Below are 22,218 nucleotides of genomic sequence, written 5' to 3' on the forward strand. Positions count from 1 at the left end.
CTTATGCATGGAAATTCTAGGTCTTATGACTGCTGCATCGGACGCGATCCCCTTTGCTCGTTTTCACATGCGACCTCTTCAGCTCTGTATGCTGAATCAATGGTGCAGGGATTACACAAAGATATCTCAATTAATATCTTTAAAACCGATTGTACGACACTCTCTGACGTGGTGGACAGATCACCATCGTTTAATTCAGGGGGCTTCTTTTGTTCTTCCGACCTGGACTGTAATTTCAACAGATGCAAGTCTTACAGGTTGGGGAGCTGTGTGGGGATCTCTGATGGCACAAGGAGTTTGGGAATCTCAGGAGGTGAGATTACCGATCAATATTTTGGAACTCCGTGCAATTTTCAGAGCTCTTCAGTCTTGGCCTCTTCTGAAGAGAGAATCGTTCATTTGTTTTCAGACAGACAATGTCACAACTGTGGCATACATCAATCATCAAAGAGGGACTCACAGTCCTCTGGCTATGAAAGAAGTATCTCGAATTCTGGTTTGGGCGGAATCCAGCTCCTGTCTAATCTCTGCGGTTCATATCCCAGGTATAGACAATTGGGAAGCGGATTATCTCAGTCGCCAAACGTTGCATCCGGGCGAATGGTCTCTTCATCCAGAGGTATTTCTTCAGATTGTTCAAATGTGGGAACTTCCAGAAATAGATCTGATGGCGTCTTATCTAAACAAGAAACTTCCCAGGTATCTGTCCAGATCCTGGGATCCTCAGGCGGAGGCAGTGGATGCATTATCACTTCCTTGGAAGTATCATTCTGCCTATATCTTTCCGCCTCTAGTTCTTCTTCCAAGAGTAATCTCCAAGATTCTGAAGGAATGCTCATTTGTTCTGCTGGTAGCTCCGGCATGGCCTCACAGGTTTTGGTATGCGGATCTTGTCCGGATGGCCTCTTGCCATCCGTGGACTCTTCCGCTAAGACCAGACCTTCTGTCGCAAGGTCCTTTTTTCCATCAGGATCTCAAATCCTTAAATTTAAAGGTATGGAGATTGAACGCTTGATTCTTGGTCAAAGAGGTTTCTCTGACTCTGTGATTAATACTATGTTACAGGCTCGTAAATCTGTATCTAGAGAGATATATTATAGAGTCTGGAAGACTTATATTTCTTGGTGTCTTTCTCATCATTTTTCTTGGCATTGTTTTAGAATTCCGAGAATTTTACAGTTTCTTCAGGATGGTTTAGATAAAGGTTTATCCGCAAGTTCTTTGAAAGGACAAATCTCTGCTCTTTCTGTTCTTTTTCACAGAAAGATTGCTAATCTTCCTGATATTCATTGTTTTGTACAAGCTTTGGTTCGTATTAAACCTGTCATTAAGTCAATTTCTCCTCCTTGGAGTTTGAATTTGGTTCTGGGGGCTCTTCAAGCTCCTCATTTTGAACCCATGCATTCATTGGACATTAAATTACTTTCTTGGAAAGTTTTGTTCCTTTTGGCGATCTCTTCTGCCAGAAGAGTCTCTGAATTATCTGCTCTTTCTTGTGAGTCTCCTTTTCTGATTTTTCATCAGGATAAGGCGGTGTTGCGAACTTCTTTTGAATTTTTACCTAAGGTTGTGAATTCCAACAACATTAGTAGAGAAATTGTGGTTCCCTCATTATGTCCTAATCCTAAGAATTCTAAGGAGAAATCGTTGCATTCTTTGGATGTTGTTAGAGCTTTGAAATATTATGTTGAAGCTACTAAGTCTTTCCGAAAGACTTCTAGTCTATTTGTTATCTTTTCCGGTTCTAGAAAAGGCCAGAAAGCTTCTGCCATTTCTTTGGCATCTTGGTTGAAATCTTTAATTCATCATGCCTATGTCGAGTCGGGTAAAACTCCGCCTCAAAGGATTACAGCTCATTCTACTAGGTCAGTTTCTACTTCCTGGGCGTTTAGGAATGAAGCTTCGGTTGATCAGATTTGCAAAGCAGCAACTTGGTCTTCTTTGCATACTTTTACTAAATTCTACCATTTAGATGTATTTTCTTCTTCTGAAGCAGTTTTTGGTAGAAAAGTACTTCAGACAGCGGTTTCAGTTTGAATCTTCTGTTTATGTTTTTCATTAAACTTTATTTTGGGTGCGGATTATTTTCAGCAGGAATTGGCTGTCTTTATTTTATCCCTCCCTCTCTAGTGACTCTTGCGTGGAAAGATCCACATCTTGGGTAGTCATTATCCCATACGTCACTAGCTCATGGACTCTTGCTAATTACATGAAAGAAAACATAATTTATGTAAGAACTTACCTGATAAATTCATTTCTTTCATATTAGCAAGAGTCCATGAGGCCCGCCCTTTTTTGTGGTGGTTATGATTTTTTTGTATAAAGCACAATTATTCCAATTCCTTATTTTATATGCTTTCGCACTTTTTTCTTATCACCCCACTTCTTGGCTATTCGTTAAACTGATTTGTGGGTGTGGTGAGGGGTGTATTTGTAGGCATTTTGAGGTTTGGGAAACTTTGCCCCTCCTGGTAGGAATGTATATCCCATACGTCACTAGCTCATGGACTCTTGCTAATATGAAAGAAATTAATTTATCAGGTAAGTTCTTACATAAATTATGTTTTTTTCAAATGGTACCGGTGTGTACTATTTACTCTAAGGCAGCAGATGGATGAAGACTGCTGCCTGGAGGATGATGATCTTAGCATTTGTAACTAAGGTCCATTGCTTTTTCCACAGAGGCTGAGGAGTACAGGAAACTTCAGTGTGAGGAACGGTTTCATCCTATGCAGCAATGAGGTATGTTCAGTCATTTTTTCTGGAGAGACTGTGATATTTCAGAAAGGCTGACAGTATCCCCATAAGGGTAAGCAGTAATCCTAGAGATAAAAAGAAGGGCATTACTTAGCTTGCTTATGGGGCCAATTTCATATATAGTTGACACTGAATGTAAAATGTTTGTGTGCAAAAGTTTTTTGGATGGGAGTGCTTTAACATTTTTTGTGGGCAATAAACGTGTTGGGTAACTTTATTAGGACACACATGGCTTATTTTAAGGGTCTTGGAACCCACATGGCTAGTTATAACCGCTCTGGTGCAGTTCTTTAAGGCTCAGGGAACATCGCGTGAGATGGGCGGGGCCTATTTTCGCGCCTCAGTTGCGCACTTAGTTTTGACCAACAAGCAGCAAGCTAACTCCTGAGGGCCCTGGTGTATGTTTGGGGCCAAATCAAAGCTTTTACCCCACACTTTCTATCCCTGAGGGCAGGTAGGGCCGCAGCAGGGCTGTGGCAAGGTGCTGAGGGTTTTTTTCCGGATTTGGGCCTATTTTCGATCCGGTTTGGACATTAAGGGGTTAATTGTTAAAAAAATTTGTGGTGCAATCTTAACTACCTATTGTGTGCCTACATACAACATTTTGAAAAATTTGGTGCATGTTTAGGCGTTTTTGCAGAATGTGTATGTTTTTTTCTCTTAAAGGCACAGTACCGTTTTTTAAGATTGTTATTTTTTTCACTAAATAAAGTGTTTTCATGCTTGTTTGTAGTCATTACTAGCCTGTTCAACATGTCTGACATTGAGGAAAGTCAATGTTTAATATGTTTAGAAGCCATTGTGGAACCTCCACTTAGAATGTGTCTCTCATGCACTGAAAGGTCAATAAATTGTTTTAGCTACTAAAAGTATGTCACAGGATGATTCTCAGTCAGAAGAGAATCAGGTTATACCATCTAATTCTCCCCAAGTGTCACAACCGTTAACGCCCGCACAAGCGACGTCAAGTACTTCTAGTGCGTCTAGTTCTTTCACCCTGTAGGATATGGCCGCAGTTATGAATACTTCCCTCTCTGAGGTTTTATCTAAGCTGCCGGGGTTGCAGGGGAAGCGCAGTAGGTCTGGTGTGAGAACAAACACTGAGCCCTCTGACGCTTTATTAGCTATATCTGATGTACCCTCACAATGTTCTGATGTGAGAGATTTGCTGGCTGAGGGAGAGATTTCTGACTTAGGAAATATGTTCCCTCAGACAGATTCAGATATGACGGCTTTTAAATTTAAACTAGAACACCTCCGCTTATTGCTCAGGGAGGTTTTAGCTACTCTGGATGATTGTGACCCTATTGTAGTTCCAGAGAAATTGTGTAAAATGGACAAATTCCTAGAGCTTCCTGCCTACACTGATGTTTTTCCCACTAAGGAGTGGGATAGACCAGGTATTCCGTTCGCTCCCCCTCCTACTTTTAAGAAAATGTTTCCCATATCAGACGCCGTGCGGGTCTCGTGGCAGACGGTCCCTAAGGTGGAGGGAGCTATTTCTACTCTAGCTAAGCGTACAACTATACCTATTGAGGACAGTTGTACTTTCAAAGATCCTATGGATAAAAAATTAGAGGGTCTCCTAAAGAAAATTTTTGTTCATCAGGGTTTTCTTCTCCAGCCTATAGCGTGCATTGTTCCTGTAACCACTGCAGAGGCTCTTCAGGTGGAGACCCCATTAGATGATATTCTGGAAAGAATTAGGGCTCTTAAGCTAGCTAATTCTTTCATTACATATGCCGCTTATCATCTGGCTAAATTAGCAGCAAAGAATTCAGGTTTTGCCATTTTAGCGCGTAGAACGTTATGGCTTAAGTCCTGGTCGGCTGATGTGTCATCAAAATCTAAGCTTTTGACCATCCCTTTCAAGGTTAAGACCCTATTCGGGCCAGAACTGAAAGAGATCATTTCAGATATCACTGGAGGGAAGGGTCATGCCCTCCCTCAGGATAAGTCAAATAAGATGAGGACCAAACAAAATAATTTTCGTTCCTTTCGAAACTTCAAAGGTGGTCCCGCTTCCTCTTCCCCTGCTACAAGGCAAGAGGGGAACTTTGCTCAATCCAAGTCAGTCTGGAGACCTAACCAGGCTTGGAACAAAGGTATACAGGCCAAGAAGCCTGCTGCTTACCACCAAGACAGCATGAAGGGGTAGCCCCCGATCCGGGAGCGGATCTAGTAGGGGGCAGTCTTTCTCTCTTTGCTCAGGCTTGGGCAAGAGACGTTCAGGACTCCTGGACTTTAGAAATTGTAACCCAGGGGTATCTTCTAGATTTAAAAGATTCTCCTCCAAGGGGGAGATTCCATCTTTCTCAATTGTCTGTAAACCAGACAAAAAGAGAGGTGTTCTTACGCTGTGTAGAAGACCTATTTACCATGGGAGTGATCTGCCCAGTTCCGAAAACAGAACAGGGGCAGGGGTTATACTCTAATCTGTTTGGGGTTCCCAAAAAAGAGGTAACCTTCAGACCAATCCTAGATCTCAAGATCCTAAACCAATTCCTCAGAGTCCCATCCTTCAAGATGGAGACCATTCAGACTTTTTTACCAATGATCCAGGAGGGTCAATATATGACCACCGTGGACTTAAAGGATGCGTATCTACACATTCCTATCCACAAAGATCATCACCAGTTCCTCTGGTTTGCCTTTCTGGACAAGCATTACCAGTTTTTGGCTCTTCCCTTCGGGTTGGCCACGGCTCCCAGAATTTTCACAAAGGTGCTAGCGTCCCTTCTGGCGGTCCTAAGGCCGCGGGGCATAGCAGTGGCGCCTTATCTAGACGACATCCTAATTCAAGCGTCGACTTTCCAACTAGCCAAGTCTCACACGGACATCGTGTTGGCCTTTCTAAGATCTCATGGGTGGAAGGTGAATGTAAAAAAAAGAGTTCTCTTTCCCCTCTCACAAGAGTTTCATTCCTAGAGACTCTGATAGACTCGGTGGACATGAAAATATTTCTGACGGAGGTCAGGAAATCAAAGATTTTAGCCACCTGCCGAGCTCTTCATTCCATTCCTCGGCCGTCAGTGGCTCAGTGTATGGAGGTTAATCAGACTAATGATAGCGGCAATGGACATAGTTCCGTTTGCTCGCTTACATCTCAGACCACTGCAACTATGCATGCTCAGACAGTGGAATGGGGATTATGCAGATTTATCTCCTCAGATAAATCTGGATCAGGAGACCAGAGATTCTCTTCTTTGGTGGTTGTCACAGGATCACCTGTCCCAGGGAATGTGTTTCCGCAGGCCAGCGTGGGTTATAGTGACGACGGACGCCAGCCTACTGGGCTGGGGTGCAGTCTGGAATTCCCTGAAAGCACAGGGTTTGTGGACTCAGGAGGAGGCCCTCCTACCGATAAATATTCTAGAATTAAGAGCGATATTCAATGCTTTTCAGGCGTGGCCTCAGCTGGCTTCGGCGAGATTCATCAGATTTCAGTCGGACAACATCACGACTGTGGCTTATATCAATCTTCAGGGGGGAACAAGGAGTTCCTTAGCGATGATAGAAGTTTCCAGAATAATCCGATGGGCAGAGACTCACTCTTGCCATCTATCAGCAATCTATATCCCAGGGGTAGAGAACTGGGAGGCAGATTTTCTAAGTCGAAACAGGATATTTCAGCACTTACAGGCTTATGTTGCACGCCACCCAAGGACCACTGCCTAGGTCCTAAATTCATAAGTAGAGAAAGAGAGCAGGCGGGTGACAGCAAATAAAATAACAATTTATAGTGGAGATAAAAAGGAAGGCAACGTTTCGGGATCAATCTCCCTTATTCATGACATACCTGCTACAAACAATAAAGTGACATATACATGTATACCACTAGGTGGCGCTCAAGTACAGTTAACCCATTCCTATTCTAAACATTTACTTATCAATTAATTTATATTACAACAATATGCTTCTTATTATGTATATATAGCAGCAGAAAAAACTATTTTATAACTTAATTAAACTTGAGTTATAATTATATCAAATTCATCATAGAAAAATATCATCATACATATTCAATACAGAAAAAATATTCATCATAGAAAAACAGTGAGGTCCCAATCCCTGTTTAACCCCTTGGGTTCCAGGCATTCTAACTAATATATCCAATATGATTCTTTCTGTTTCAGCAAAACTTCTCTATCTCCTCCTCTACGTGGGATATTAATGTTATCAATAATCTGAAATTTCAACTGACTTATAGAATGGCCAGCTAGTGGGCAGCCAGGGGTGCTTTTAATAACAATCAAATAATGTTATTAATATCTCTAAACATGAACTCTCTGAATCTGAATTAGAACTACTTATCAAAGGACTTTCATTCTGCCCAGATAAGAACTGTAATTTTTTTCAGCTACAAAAAAACCTGTTTAGGTTTATAAGGACTGAAATTAAAGACTTTGAATTGGGCTGAGAATTTAACTTCAAATAATGAGAATCCAACTATCCATTTAAAACAACTGGGGCTTAGGAAAAAAGTAAATATAATCCTAATGTTAATAACCATAGCATAGGAACATATACAACTTTAGTTCAGAAAGATATTGCTAAACTTCAAACGCAAGTTGAAAAATATAGAAGGGGAATAATTATAAACAGAGAGGTACAAATATGTCAGCTAATCATCGTATAGCTTTAAAGAACCTGCAAGATCACCCTGATATTATTTTAAAAAGGGCGGATAAGGGAGGTGCAACTGTTGTGCTTAATAAGGATGTCTACATTAAAGAAATTAGAAATCAACTAAGCAATGGTTCAGTGTATAAAAAACTTAATTATAAACCCCTATTTAAATTACAAAAAGAAATTAATATGATTATTTCAAGAGCAGAAAGTAGAGGGTTAATAGGTAAAGATGTTGCATCTTTTCTGATAGTAGATAGTCCCTGCACACCAGTGATGTATGTTCTACCCAAAGTACACAAAGATGCAAAAAAAAAAAACCTGGGCGCCCAATCGTTGCAAGTACCAACTCAGTGTTCACAAATATTTCAATATTTTTAGATAAAATCGTACGCCCTTATGTGGAGCGTTCCAGTTCCTTTATTAAGGATACAGGTAATTTTCTATGTAAACTAGACTCTTTAGACCTCCCTACTAGTAAATTTATTATGTTTAGTTTAGATGTGGAGAGTCTCTATACTAACATTAAACATTCAAGTGGGATTGATGCTGTATATGCTGTAGATATCAAACTTTTATCTTGGAAAGTCCTTTTTTGTAGCTATTTCCTCGGCTCGTAGAGTCTCCGAGTTATCTGCCTTACAATGTGATTCTCCTTATCTGATTTTTCATACGGATAAGGTAATCCTGCGTACCAAATCTGGGTTTTTACCTAAGGTGGTATCTAACAAGAATATCAATCAAGAGATTGTTGTTCCATCCTTGTGTTTCACAATCTGGACGTGGTCCGTGCTTTAAAGTTTTTACTTACAAGCTACTAAAGATTTTCGTCAAACATCTGCTTGGTTTGTTGTCTTCTCTGGACAGAGGAGAGATCAAAAGGCTTCCGCAACCTCTCCTTCTTTTTGGCTAAGAAGCTTAATCCGCTTAGACAGCAGCCTCCTGAAAGGATTACAGCTCATTCCACTAGAGCTGTGGCTTCCACTTGGGCCTTTAAAAATGAGGCTTCTTTTGAACAGATTTGCAAGACGGCGACTTGGTCTTCGCTTCATACTTTTTCAAAATTTTGCAAATTTGATACTTTTGCTTCTTAGGAGGCTATATTTGGGAGAAAGGTTTTACAGGCAGTGTTTCCTTCCATTTAAGTTCCTGCCTTGTCCCTCCCTTCATCCGTGTACTTTAGCTTTGGTATTGGTATCCCACAAGTAATGGATGATCCGTGGACTGGATACAACTTACAAGAGAAAACACAATTTATGCTTACCTGATAAATTTATTTCTCTTGTGGTGTATCCAGTCCATGGCCCGCCCTGTCATTTTAAGGCAGGTAATTTTTAAATTTAAACTACAGTAACCACTGCACCCTGTGGTTCCTCCTTTCTCGGCTTGTTTTCGGTCGAATGACTGGCTATTACAGTTAGGGGAGGAGTTATATTGCAGCTCTGCTGTGGGTTTCCTCTTGCAACTTCCTGTTGGGAATGAGAATATCCCACAAGTAATGGATGATCCGTGGACTGGATACACCACAAGAGAAATAAATTTATCAGGTAAGCATAAATTGTGTTTTTTCCTGTTCTCATCATTTTGACATATAGGGACTGTATTAATTAAGCGACCAGGCACTTACAAGCAAAATTTTAGAATACTATTCTTTTAATATAAAGCCTGATATCTACACATTTATATATGATTTTAAAAACTCATAAAATAATAATCTAAAAAGGAAGGTATAAATATCTAATGTTGCAAATTGTTGATTTGACAAGTAAATAAGCTTAGTTTCTTTATGTTTGCCATAATGCCTAAAAGGGAAGTAGACCAAATAAACACATTTCACGGGCCCCTTTTAACTCACAAGGGGAACATAAGCCAGACACTTCTACCTCAGAGCTCCTAACCCATAACCCAGATGCACCAATTGTGACTGTTAATATTGATTGTGTGTCTTATGTAAAATAGAGGTGTGTGTCCTGGTGATAAACCTGGGACATCATGTTTTATTCAACAGCTAAATCTGAAACCCTTCCAATGGTGGATGCGGCACATTGTCAACTAAGTTTCTATATATGACCCTTAAGATATATATACTGTATATAAAATAGCAATATAAACAAGAGCAAAAGGCTCTCGGCTAAGAACAAAGCTATAATTGTTTGTTCTGTAATATGATTCTCATCCATGAGATGCCAGGCAAGCCATGCATTACAGCTAGTGCCTGTTACCATGTTTGTGTAGTTTCCAGGTCTTCCAGATCACAAGGACCTGTATGTCATGGTAACGTGGCAAGAATGGTTTGCCTGTAATATTATGCTTTCTCAGGGAACTATGTTATCTTTGTAAAGGAAGGAGCTTTGATTTGATTGCACATTATTTCTTTTTAATGCCATGGTCATTCATTAGCAGTCAAACTAATTTAAATTTTCCAATGACATTCTGCTTTCCAGTGAGATCCAGAAAGTATTGTGGATGTCTGCCGTGGTGGTGATCTTTTGGACACTGATGTAGGATCACCTGGTAGCAGGGTGATGTCCTGAATGCTTGAGACATAGGTTGGGGGGAAAAGTGATGTTAGCCTAAACTTTTCATATAGCAGCAATCTTCAAACTTTATATATATATAAACCTACAATTAAAATAGATCATTATTATCTATTGTAAAAAGGTGTACAAAAATATGAAAAAAAGCTGACACCCCAGGCTTAGATAAGAGAGTAAATATTTGATTTAGCTTATTTCTATTAGGACAGTATCCCGTTTATTTGCGCAAACATCATCAGTGTTACCAATGTCTTTCTCTTCTAAACCTGAGAAGAATATGACAACTCCTACATTGCACGTGTGAGGAATCCCTGACTTTTGTTAGTACTTTCATCAACATAAGGCCTTTATGCAAAATGCTTAACTGTTGGAGGCTTTTGTCCACAATGATATAGGCATTTAGCACCTGAGCCAAAAAAGATGCTAAATGCCTATATCATTTATAGCATATTTAAAAACTGTTAATTTGCTCATCTGTTGTTTAAAAAACACTGATTTAGGACCATTTTAACTGAGTGATAATGGCAAAGGACAAATATATATTTATATTAAAATGAAGTGTGAATTTGGAATCATGTAATATTCATGTAGAATGGTTGAGGTACTGCTGCCTATAGTTTTTAAATTGGGATGAAATCTATTTACTACCCTTTAAGTACATACCTGCACTTACAGTTCTCTTAATTGTTAATTGCTTATGAAGCTCTCTGCCTTTGTGTCTTATAAGAAATCTAAACTTCTAATCAGAACTTGCCAATATTATCGTAATAATGCATGCAACGTTGAGTTAACCCCCATCTTATGTTATAAAGACTATCTCAGCATCATCCTGATTTTTTTTATACTATGAATACTACTCTCAGCTACATAGTTCCTGCATTATTTAACATCACCTTCAACAGTCCATAAACTCAGGAGCCAAACATAGAATTCTGACCTTTATCATAAAAGCCTTAAAGTGAATGTAAATTTTTATGCTAAAGTGCCCCTAAAAATTCGATTAAAAACAGGGGCACTTTAAATTCATCAAAATTAACATTTCACTCCTGTTGTGGAAAAAAATAATACTTACCTTTAAATCTTGACAGCAGCTCCAGCTTCCTCCACCCGTTGCAAAGCCTCTTCCTGGGTCTAAAACGAGGAACCGTGATTGGAGGATGACCGATCCATCATTTCTGACATCAGAAATGGCTGCAACGACCGGAGGAAGCTGGAGCTGCTGTCAAATTTAAAAGTTAAGTTTTTTTTCACAACAGGAGTGAAATGTAAATTTTGATTAATTAAAGTGCCCCTGTTTTTTGATAGAACTTTTAAAAACCGGGCACTTTAGCATCAAAATTTACATTCACTTTAATAATTTACCTCTGTATTTATACCCAGTTTACAAATAATTCCACGTAGTTATCCTTTGCTATGTTTGTCAAACATTTGCCCTGTGTATGGATTGCGAAATACAATGCTTTTTTCCATCAGACTAAAAATTGTTATAGCCTAACATTTTTGTAGAAGGTAATGAATCACCCTATTTCCTGCTTAATTTATATCTACAACCAATATACCCTAATAACGCTATTTTTGTTTTATCCAGATTAACCAATTTATTTGATTCAGCCTATTGACAAACTCTGTTCTCCAATTATAATTCTAGATTTGTAGCAGAAACCACACATCTACTGAAAATGCTTTTTAAAATGTGGGCCTTTAATTTATTTTATTTTTAATCAAAATAAGCCATATGCCAAGTGCCCCCTGTGCAGAGGAGACATATGCCTAGAACATTTGGTGGAGTGTCCTCAGGAAGAGTTTAACTTGGATCAGACACAAGACAAAAAGTGGATGTCGAGTTCAAAGGTAGGAAAGACAGTAGACAATAAACAAGATGTTACTTAATATTTACAATTTTTTTCTTTTAAATATGCAATCAGTCTAATATACCATTCTCTTTTTATTTATTTATAAATACATATAGATAAACGCTCTCATGCATGCGTTGATAGGCCAACGAACCAAGGATCCACGTACAAAAAGTATAATCGTATCTCAATTCACTGCTTTCTTGACTTTGATTGAAACAGCTCTTAGGTAATAAAAACATAGTATTTTTATTAAAGTGATTATATGTAAATTTGACAAAAGATAGAAGTAGATAATATGCCCCAGTAAAAGCTTTAAATACATTAAGATATTTGGCAAATAAGAGGGGGGGGGTTAACCACATTTTATTTCATGAATGCAAAGTGTTCCATCATTATAAAATGTATAAAAAAATTAAAATACACAGGGATCCTTCAAAAACGCCTCTTTATTATTCTCCTCCAGCAAAAGCAAAGTTAGGCAACATGCCTTAAAAACAGTTGTACAGATATATCATGGCAAAGGTCCAATCTGCCCTACATGTTTCGGTTGTTCCTTATTCATGGACATAATTGGCTGCCATTTACCCTACCTTAAATACCTAATGCAATATTCCTATTGGTCTAAACCATCCCTAACATGTTAACCTCTTCAGTACCTTGTAAATAATAGCATTATATTAAACCTATGTGATAAAAAAGTTTTCTATGTTATTTGTTATAAGGTCATCACCTTAAATGATAATAACTTCGTATTATACATAAAACATTTAATTATTTATGTGATAGTTAGTTATATGTACTCTTTTTTAATTATCACAATTTTAATTTTTAATATGCAGACCTCAAATTTCATAACATAGAAGTGTTAACGTTATCCCTGTTTAATCATCTTCAAAAACAGTATGCGCATATACCCCATTGTTAAATCTATGTTGTTATTATGTAAATCTGGTAAATCCTCAAAATACTGTAAGTTCCATAGTATATTAATACTTTGCCATCATCTATATAAAGTGAGAGGAGTAACATTTAATATTATCTTAGGGAGACATTGGAGGTTTAATAATTCACTACATTAAGTTTATTGATTATTCACATATATACAATGGGTAATATGCGCACTGCTTTGAGTGCCGCCCACTTATGTCTACAATCAACCCTTTGGCCAAAGGCACTCTTTTGTGTGCTTAAATGTTTGTCCTATAGTTTAGAGTGCAATTAGTGTCTCTTCCAGAAGTTGATGACATCCCCCTCTATGTTGAAACCCTGGGCCTCCTGGTTTTCAGTTTGAAAATCCAGAACGCTTCATGTAGAATTAATCCTGCCGTTCTATCACCCCCTCTTGGGGGATTCCGGACACACTCGATCATTTGCCATGACAGTGATGTCACGTCACCCCCATGTACAGATATAAAATGCTGTGAAAGTCCAGAGCATTCATTATTGTGGGAGATGTCATTCAAGTGCTCCCTTATTCTGGAGTGTACTTCCCTGGCCGTGCATCCAACGTACTGCCCATTTACATAATGAGCACTCCACCAAATAAACCACAAAAGTGGTCCTACAATTGGTGCAATTGGCAAGGTCAATTTTAAAAGAAGGGGCACTAGATATTTACAATATTAGAAGAATAGAAAGAAATATAAGCCATATTTAAATGTGGCTGGATATAGTACAACAACTTATCTGTTGTGTTTGTTTGCTTTTAAACTAAGGCATGTTTAATTTTCATACATAGTAGAATCATTCACTGCTATGAAAGTGTGACATTATCCAGTGCACCAAAAGCAGACTAAACTGTAAAGCATTTCACAAACAGGTTTAGCTTTTTGGCCAGCTGCCTCCCCCTTCCACAGTTATGTAACCTAGATTTTATGCTACAAAGGGATTTGTGTCAAGTCAGAATTTTTTTACCCATGTAATGTCGGTTGGCATAGAAACTGTATACTGTCCTAATTTTTGTGTGTAGAGAGTCTGGCTTCACGTTTACACGCTTGGACGGTTCAATGACACAGAAAAAAAGAATAGAAGCAATTCAGTGTTTCCAAAGTGATGATGCAGAATCTCCAACCATAATGCTTCTGTCACTGAAAGCAGGAGGAGTTGGTCTAAACCTGACAGCAGCTTCACGAGTATTTTTAATGGATCCTGTAAGTTATTTTTACAACACGAAAAAGGGATTTTTTTTTTTCACGTTATTTTTAGTCTAAGAATATTATATGGTTTCTCACTGTTTTAATATTTATAATGAGGGTAGACATAAAGGGACATAGAAGACATTTGAAATGCACATTAGTGCATTTCGGGTGCATTTAAATGCGTTTGCACAATATTTTTATTCAAAAGAGTGATATCTTTTAAAGTGGTTGTGAAACCCGCTGCCGATACAGCAGTAGACCACACGCACCGACATTTTTCTCCCATGCATAATCATAGTGCCACTGATGTGACATTATATTATCAGTATTTGGAATGTGCATTGCAAGCAAATAGACATGTACCTGGTGTACAGGCAGCAGGTTCCATGCTCATTTAAAATGATCACTCAGTGCTAATAATTACATTTGTAGTTTACTGTTGCTCATTTGAAATATGACTTTAATGCCCATTTAAATGTTGTCTTTAGGGATTATAAAGTGGAAGCTCACAAAACCTGTATGGAAATAAAACCATTTATGACTAATTTGTTTTAGGCGTTTATGTTAAAGGGAAAGCCTACTCTAGAATTTGTATTGTTTAAAATGATAAATAATCCCTTTATTACCCATTCTCCAGTTTTGCATAGCCAATACACTTTTTATCTCTGTGATTACCTTGTATCTAAGCCTCTGCAGACTGCCCCCTCATTTCAGTTCTTTTGATAGACTTGTATTTTAGCCAATCAGTGCTGACTCATAAATAACTCCAGGAGTAAGCACAATGTTATCTATATGGCACACATGTACTAGAGCTGTCTAGCTGTGAAAAACTACATGTCCTATCTGAATCATGCAAGTTTACTTTTGACTAGACTGTCCCTTTAATTGTAGCAAAAAATACCTTGAATTGGATTAAATGTTCATGTTTTTATTATCTTCTACCCCAATATGCATCTATTTTTTGTGGGGTCCATCTGTAAACTTAACTTGTGAAAACACGTTTTGCTGTTTGTTTATAGGCATGGAATCCTGCTGCAGAAGAGCAGTGCTTTGATCGGTGTCACAGACTTGGTCAGAAGAAAGAAGTCATTATTACCAAGGTATTTATCATATATTTATAACACAGTTCTTGATTCTAGCAACATATACCAAACAATCGTAGAAAAACTTTATTGCACATAATTTTCTAAAATGTTACAGATTTTTGCACTTCTCACTACCTGAAAGCACAAGGCTCCTGTATGTAGTGCAGCAAAGGCATTGTCGTATGCCGTTCCAACTGTGACAAGCATATATAATATGGGTCTCATAAAAAGTATCACCAGTGGTTTTCAAAGTGTGAGGCGGGCCTCCCCAGAGCATATAAGGGGAGGCATGGGAGCAGAGACACTTTTTTGCACTATCCTATGGAAACCACAAGCAGCAGTTGACAATGGCACTTGCCATGGTGGAATAAGGCAAAGGGCAGGATGTAAGTGGAAGAAAGGCACTGAGGTTGAAATCAAGTAGAGAAAAAAATGAGTGAAACACTCTTTTGGTTGAGCAGAATCAGCTCTTGAGAGCAGTATGTGAGTCTGGATCTGATGTAACTTCCAAAAGTTAAAACTGAAAATAAATTTCTTTCATGTAATTGGCAAGAGTCCATGAGCTAGTGACGTAGAGGATATACAATTCTACCAGGAGGGGCAAAGTTTCCCAAACCTCAAAATGCCTATAAATACATCCCTCACTACACCCACAATTCAGTTTTACAAACTTTGCCTCCTATGGAGGTGGTGAAGTAAGTTTGTGCTAAGATTTCTACGTTGATATGCGCTTCTCAGCATTTTAAAGCCGATTCCTCTCAGAGTACAGTGAATGTCAGAGGGATGTGAAGGGAGTATCACCTATTGAATGCAATGGTTTTCCTCACAGGAGATCGATTTCATAGGTTCTCTGTTATCGGTCAAAGAGATTAATCTCCTACCTCCCTTTTCAGATCGACGATATACTCTCATATTCCATTACCTCTACTGATAACCGTTTCAGTACTGGTTTGGCTATCTGCTGTATGTGGATGAGTGACTTTTTTTTTGTATTTCTTACCTGGAGTATAGTCTTTTTTTCAATTGACTGTCATTTTAAATTCGTGGGCAGAATTAGGTTCGCGAGGGCGTAAAATACCAAAGTATATTGCGTCATTTTTGGCGCAAGATTTTTTGCCGCAAAGTTACGTTTGATGACGTAAAATTCGTTATTCCAGCGTCTTAGTCGACGCCGAGTCCTTTCACAGGGTTGCGTCTTCAATGACGCGAGTATGTCATTTCCGGATGTTGTTAGCGCCAAAAAAAAATTCTGTTGTTGTGCGTCATACTTGGTGCCAAATATTTTAATTATTTAAAACCCCATTCCTATATGCCTCTTGCCTTTTTTCTCTATCAGAAGGCTATGCTGTTTGCATTTTTTTCCCATTCCTGAAACTGCCATATAAGGAAATTGATAATTTTGCTTTATGTGTTGTTTTTCTCTTACATTTGCAAGATGTCTCAATCTGATCCTGTCTCAGAAATCACTGTTGGAACCCTGCTGCCTGATAACAGTTCTACCAAAGCTAAGTACATTTGTTGTAGACTTGGGGAGATTATATCTTCAGCTGTGGTTTGTAATAGTTGTCGTGATAAACGTTTACATGCAGAGAATGTGTCCATCAGTAATAGTACATTGCCTGTTGCTGTTTCTTCAACATCTAATGTACAAGATATATCTGTGAATTTAAAAGAATGTATTGCTGATTCTATTCAGAAGGCTTTGTCTGCCATCCTGCCTTCTAATAAACGTAAAGGTCTTTTAAAACTTCTCATAAAGTTAATGAAATTTCAAATGACCGACAACATACTGAATTATCCTCCTCTGATGAGGATCTATCTGATTCAGAAGATCCTTCCTCAGATATTGACACTGATAAATCTACTTATTTATTTAAAATGGAGTATATTCATTCTTTGTTAAAGAAGTGTTGATTACTTTGGATATTGAGGAAACTAGTACTCGTGATACTAAAACTAGTAAACGTTTAAATTCTGTTTATAAACCTCCTGTGGTTACTCCAGAGGGTTTTTTTTCCAGTTCCTGATGCTATTTCCGATATGATTTCTAAAGAATGGAATAGGTCTGGTACTTCTTTTATTCCTTCTTCAAGGTTTAAAAAATTGTATCTTTCTCTTGTTAAGTGTATTCAGTCCACGGGTCATCCATTACTTATGGGATATATTCCCTTCCCAACAGGAAGTTGCAAGAGGATCACCCAAGCAGAGCTGCTATATAGCTCCTCCCCTCACATGTCATACCCAGTCATTCTCTTGCAACTGACATAGTAGGAAGGTGTGAGAGGAGTGTGGAATTTTTATACTTAATTATTTCTTCAATCAAAAGTTTGTTATTTTAAATGGCACCGGAGTGTGCTGTTTTTTTCTCTCAGGCAGTATTTAGAAGAAGAATCTGCCTGCGTTTTCTATGATCTTAGCAGAAGTAACTAAGATCCACTGGCTGTTCTCGCACATTCTGAGGAGTGGGGTAACTTCAGAAAGGGAATAGCATGCGGGGTCCCCTGCAGATGAGGTATGTGCAGTAGAATATTTTTCTAAGGAATGGAATTGACTAAGAAAATACTGCTGATACCGATGTAATGTAAGTACAGCCTTAAATGCAGTAGCGACTGGTATCAGGCTGATGAATGTATGTACAATAAGTAATTTTCTAAGGAATGGAATTTGACTAAGAAAATACTGTTAATACTGAAGTAATGTATGAGCCTTAAAGGGACATTCCACCCACATTTTTTCTTTTATGATTTAGAAAGAGAATGCAATTTTAAACATCTTTCTAATTTACTTATATTATCTAATTTGTTTTATTCTCTTGATATTCTTTGATGAAAAGCATATCTAGATATGCTCACTAGCTGCTGATTGGTTGCTGCACATAGAAGCATCGTGTGATTGGCTCACCATGTGCATTGCTTTTTCTTCAACTGAGGATATTTAAAAAATGAAGCAAAATAAATAATGGAAGTAAATTGTAATGTTGTTTAAATTTCTATTCTCTATCTGAATCATGAAAGAAAATTTTTGGGTTTAGTGGCCCTTTAACTGCAGTAGAAACAACTGGTAGCAGGCTTATTAATAACACTACCTAACTTTTAAAGTGCATGTTTAAAACGTTTACTGGCATGTTATTTGTTTTTTTGTGAGGTACTTTGGTGATAAATCTTTTGGGGCATGATTTTCCACATGGCTGTCGTTTATTTCTGCATAGAAACGGTTAACTGAGGTTTCCCACTGTTGTAATATGAGTGGGAGGGGCCTATTTTAGCGCTTTTTTTTGCGCAGTAAAAATTCAGTTACAGTCTTCCTGCTTCTTCCTCCTTGATCCAGGACGTCTCTAGAGAGCTCAGGGGTCTTCAAAATTCATTTTGAGGGAGGTAATCAGTCACAGCAGACCTGTGACAGTGTGTTTGACTGTGATAAAAACGTTAATTGTTAAATTGATTATCCGTTTTTTGGGTATTAAGGGGTTAATCATCCATTTGCTAGTGGGTGCAATGCTTTGCTAACTTAACACATTTACTTTGAAAATTTGGTTGCTATAACTGATTTGGTTCATTGTTATTTCAACTGTGACGATTTTTTGTGCTTCTTAAAGGCGCAGTAGCGTTTTTTATTTTGCTTGTAAACTTATTTGAAAGGATTTTCCAAGCTTGCTAGTCTCATTGCTAGTCTGTTTAAACATGTCTGACACAAATGAATCTGTTTGTTCACTATGTTTGAAGGCCAATGTGGAGCCCCATAGAAATATGTGTACTAAATGTATTGATGTCACTTTGAATAAAAGTAAATTTTTATCTGTAAAGAAATTATCACCAGACAACGAGGGGGAAGTTATGCCGAGTAACTCTCCTCACGTGTCAGTACCTTCGCCTCCCGCTCAGGAGGCGCGTGATATTGTGGCGCCAAGTACATCAGAGAGGCCCATACAAATCACTTTGCAAGACATGGCTGCTGTTATGACAGAGGTATTATCTAAATTGCCAGAATTAAGAGGCAAGCGCGATAGCTCTGGGTTAAGGACAGAGCGCGCTGATGATGTGAGAGCCATGTCCGATTCTGCGTCACAATTTGCAGAACATGAGGACGGAGAGCTTCATTCTGTGGGTGACGGATCTGATCCAGGGAGACCGGATTCAGAGATTTCTAATTTTAAATTTAAGCTTGAGAATCTCCGTGTATTGCTAGGGGAGGTATTAGCGGCTCTGAATGATTGTAACACGGTTGCAATTCCAGAGAAAATATGTAGGTTGGATAGATACTTTGCGGTACCGGTGTGTACTGACGTTTTTCCTATACCTAAAAGGCTTACAGAAATTATTAGCAAGGAGTGGGATAGACCCGGTGTGCCCTTTTCCCCTCCTCCGATATTTAGAAAAATGTTTCCAATAGACGCCACCACACGAGACTTATGGCAGACGGTCCCTAAGGTGGAGGGAGCAGTTTCTACTTTAGCTAAACGTACCACTTTCCCGGTGGAGGATAGTTGTGCTTTTTCGGATCCAATGGATAAAAAATTAGAAGGTTACCTTAAGAAAATGTTTGTTCAACAAGGTTTTATCTTACAGCCCCTTGCATGCATTGCGCCTGTCACTGCTGCTGCGGCATTCTGGTTTGAGTCTCTGGAAGAGGCCATTCGCACAGCTCCATTGGATGAGATTATGGCCAAGCTTAAAGCACTTAAGCTAGCTAATGCATTTGTTTCTGATGCCGTTGTACATTTAACCAAACTAACGGCTAAGAACTCCGGATTCCCCATCCAGGCGCGCAGAGCGCTATGGCTTAAATCCTGGTCAGCTGACGTGACTTCTAAATTATTATTCGGGCCCGGCTTGAAAGAAATTATTGCTGACATTACTGGTCATACTCTTCCTCAGGACAGGGCCAAATCAAAGGCCAAACAGTCTAATTTTCGTGCCTTTCGTAACTTCAAGGCAGGAGCAGCATCAACTTCCTCTGCTCCAAAACAGGAAGGAACTGTTGCTCGTTACAGACAGGGCTGGAAAGCTAACCAGCCCTGGAACAAGGGCAAGCAGGCCAGAAAGCCTACTTCTGCCTCTAAGACAGCATGAAGAGAGGGCCCCCTATCCGGAAACGGATCTAGTGGGGGGCAGACTTTCTCTCCTCGCCCAGGCTTGGGCAAGAGATGTCCAGGATCCCTGGGCGTTGGAGATCATATCTCAGGGATATCTTCTGGACTTCAAAGCTTCTCCTCCACAAGGGAGATTTCATCTTTCAAGGTTATCAGCAAACCAAATAAAGAAAGAGGCATTTCTACGCTGTGTACAAGACCTCTTAGTAATGGGGGTGATCCACCCAGTTCCGCGGACGGAACAAGGGCAAGGGTTTTACTCAAATCTGTTTGTGGTTCCCAAGAAAGAGGGAACCTTCAGACCATTCTTGGACCTAAAAATCTTAAACAAATTCCTAAGAGTTCCATCATTCAAAATGGAAACTATTCGAACCATCCTACCCATGATCCAAGAGGGTCAATACATGACCACAGTAGACTTAAAGGATGCCTACCTTCATATACCGATTCACAAAGATCATTATCGGTACCTAAGATTTGCCTTTCTAGACAGGCATTACCAGTTTGTAGCTCTTCCCTTCGGGTTAGCTACGGCCCCGAGAATTTTTACAAAGGTTCTGGGCTCACTTCTAGCGGTACTAAGAACGCAGGATAGCGGTGGCTCCGTACCTAGACGACATTCTGATACAAGCGTCAAGTTTTCAAATTGCCAAGTCTCACACAGAGATAGTTCTGGCATTTCTGAGGTCGCATGGGTGGAAGGTGAACGTGGAAAAGAGTTCTCTATCACCACTCACAAGAGTCTCCTTCCTAGGGACTCTGATAGATTCTGTAGAAATGAAAATTTACCTGACGGAGGCCAGGTTATCAAAACTTTTAAATGCTTGCCGTGCCCTTCATTCCATTCCACGCCCGTCAGTAGCTCAGTGCATGGAAGTAATCGGCTTAATGGTAGCGGCGATGGACATAGTACCATTTGCGCGCCTGCATCTCAGACCTCTGCAATTATGCATGCTAAGTCAGTGGAATGGGGATTACTCAGATTTGTCCCCTCTACTAAATCTGGATCAAGAGACCAGAGATTCTCTTCTCTGGTGGCTTTCTCGGGTCCATCTGTCCAAGGGAATGACCTTTCGCAGGCCAGATTGGACAATTGTAACAACAGATGCCAGCCTTCTAGGTTGGGGCGCAGTCTGGAACTCCCTGAAGGCTCAGGCATTATGGACTCAGGAGGAGAAACTCCTCCCAATAAATATTCTGGAGTTGAGAGCAATATTCAATGTTCTTCTAGCTTGGCCTCATTTGGCAACACTGAGGTTCATCAGATTTCAGTCGGACAACATCACGACTGTGGCCTACATCAACCATCAAGGGGGAACCAGGAGTTCCCTAGCGATGTTGGAAGTCTCAAAGATAATTCGCTGGGCAGAGTCTCACTCTTGCCACCTGTCAGCGATCTACATCCCAGGCGTGGAGAACTGGGAGGCGGATTTTCTAAGTCGCCAGACTTTTCATCCGGGGGAGTGGGAACTTCATCCGGAGGTCTTCGCTCAACTGATTCAGCGTTGGGGCAAACCAGAACTGGATCTCATGGCGTCTCACCAGAACGCCAAGCTTCCTTGTTACGGATCCAGGTCCAGGGACCCGGGAGCGGCGCTGATAGATGCTCTGGCAGCCCCTTGGGTCTTCAACATGGCTTATGTGTTTCCACCATTTCCGATGCTACCTCGACTGATTGCCAAGATCAAACAGGAGAGAGCATCGGTGATTCTGATAGCGCCTGCGTGGCCACGCAGGACCTGGTATGCAGACCTAGTGGACATGTCGTCCTGTCCACCATGGTCTCTACCTCTGAGGCAGGACCTTCTAATACAAGGTCCTTTCAACCATCCAAATCTAATTTCTCTGAGGCTGACTGCATGGAGATTGAACGCTTGATCCTATCAAAGCGTGGCTTCTCGGAGTCAGTTATTGATACCTTAATACAGGCAAGGAAGCCTGTTACCAGAAAGATTTACCATAAGATATGGCGTAAATATTTATATTGGTGCGAATCCAAGGGTTACTCATGGAGTAAGGTTAGGATTCCTAGGATATTGTCCTTTCTACAAGAGGGTTTAGAAAAGGGCTTATCTGCTAGTTCGTTAAAGGGACAGATTTCTGCTCTGTCTATTCTCTTACACAAAC

General features: G+C 39.5%; 1 protein-coding gene across 3 annotated transcripts in view; it reads left to right on the plus strand.

The window, feature by feature from the left end:
• The window catches only part of HLTF (helicase like transcription factor), a 502,174-nt gene that overhangs the window by 425,311 nt on the left and 54,645 nt on the right, over nucleotides 1-22,218 (plus strand). For all 3 annotated transcript variants that reach the window (XM_053709998.1, XM_053709997.1, XM_053709996.1), the window contains exons 20-23: nucleotides 11,655-11,774; nucleotides 11,893-12,005; nucleotides 13,749-13,929; nucleotides 14,937-15,017. In XM_053709998.1, the coding sequence (XP_053565973.1) occupies nucleotides 11,655-11,774; nucleotides 11,893-12,005; nucleotides 13,749-13,929; nucleotides 14,937-15,017 (495 nt within the window). The remainder of the gene's footprint in view (nucleotides 1-11,654; nucleotides 11,775-11,892; nucleotides 12,006-13,748; nucleotides 13,930-14,936; nucleotides 15,018-22,218) is intronic.

The sequence above is a fragment of the Bombina bombina genome, chromosome 4 (genome assembly GCF_027579735.1).
Source record: "Bombina bombina isolate aBomBom1 chromosome 4, aBomBom1.pri, whole genome shotgun sequence".
Classification (NCBI taxonomy): Eukaryota; Metazoa; Chordata; class Amphibia; order Anura; family Bombinatoridae; genus Bombina; species Bombina bombina.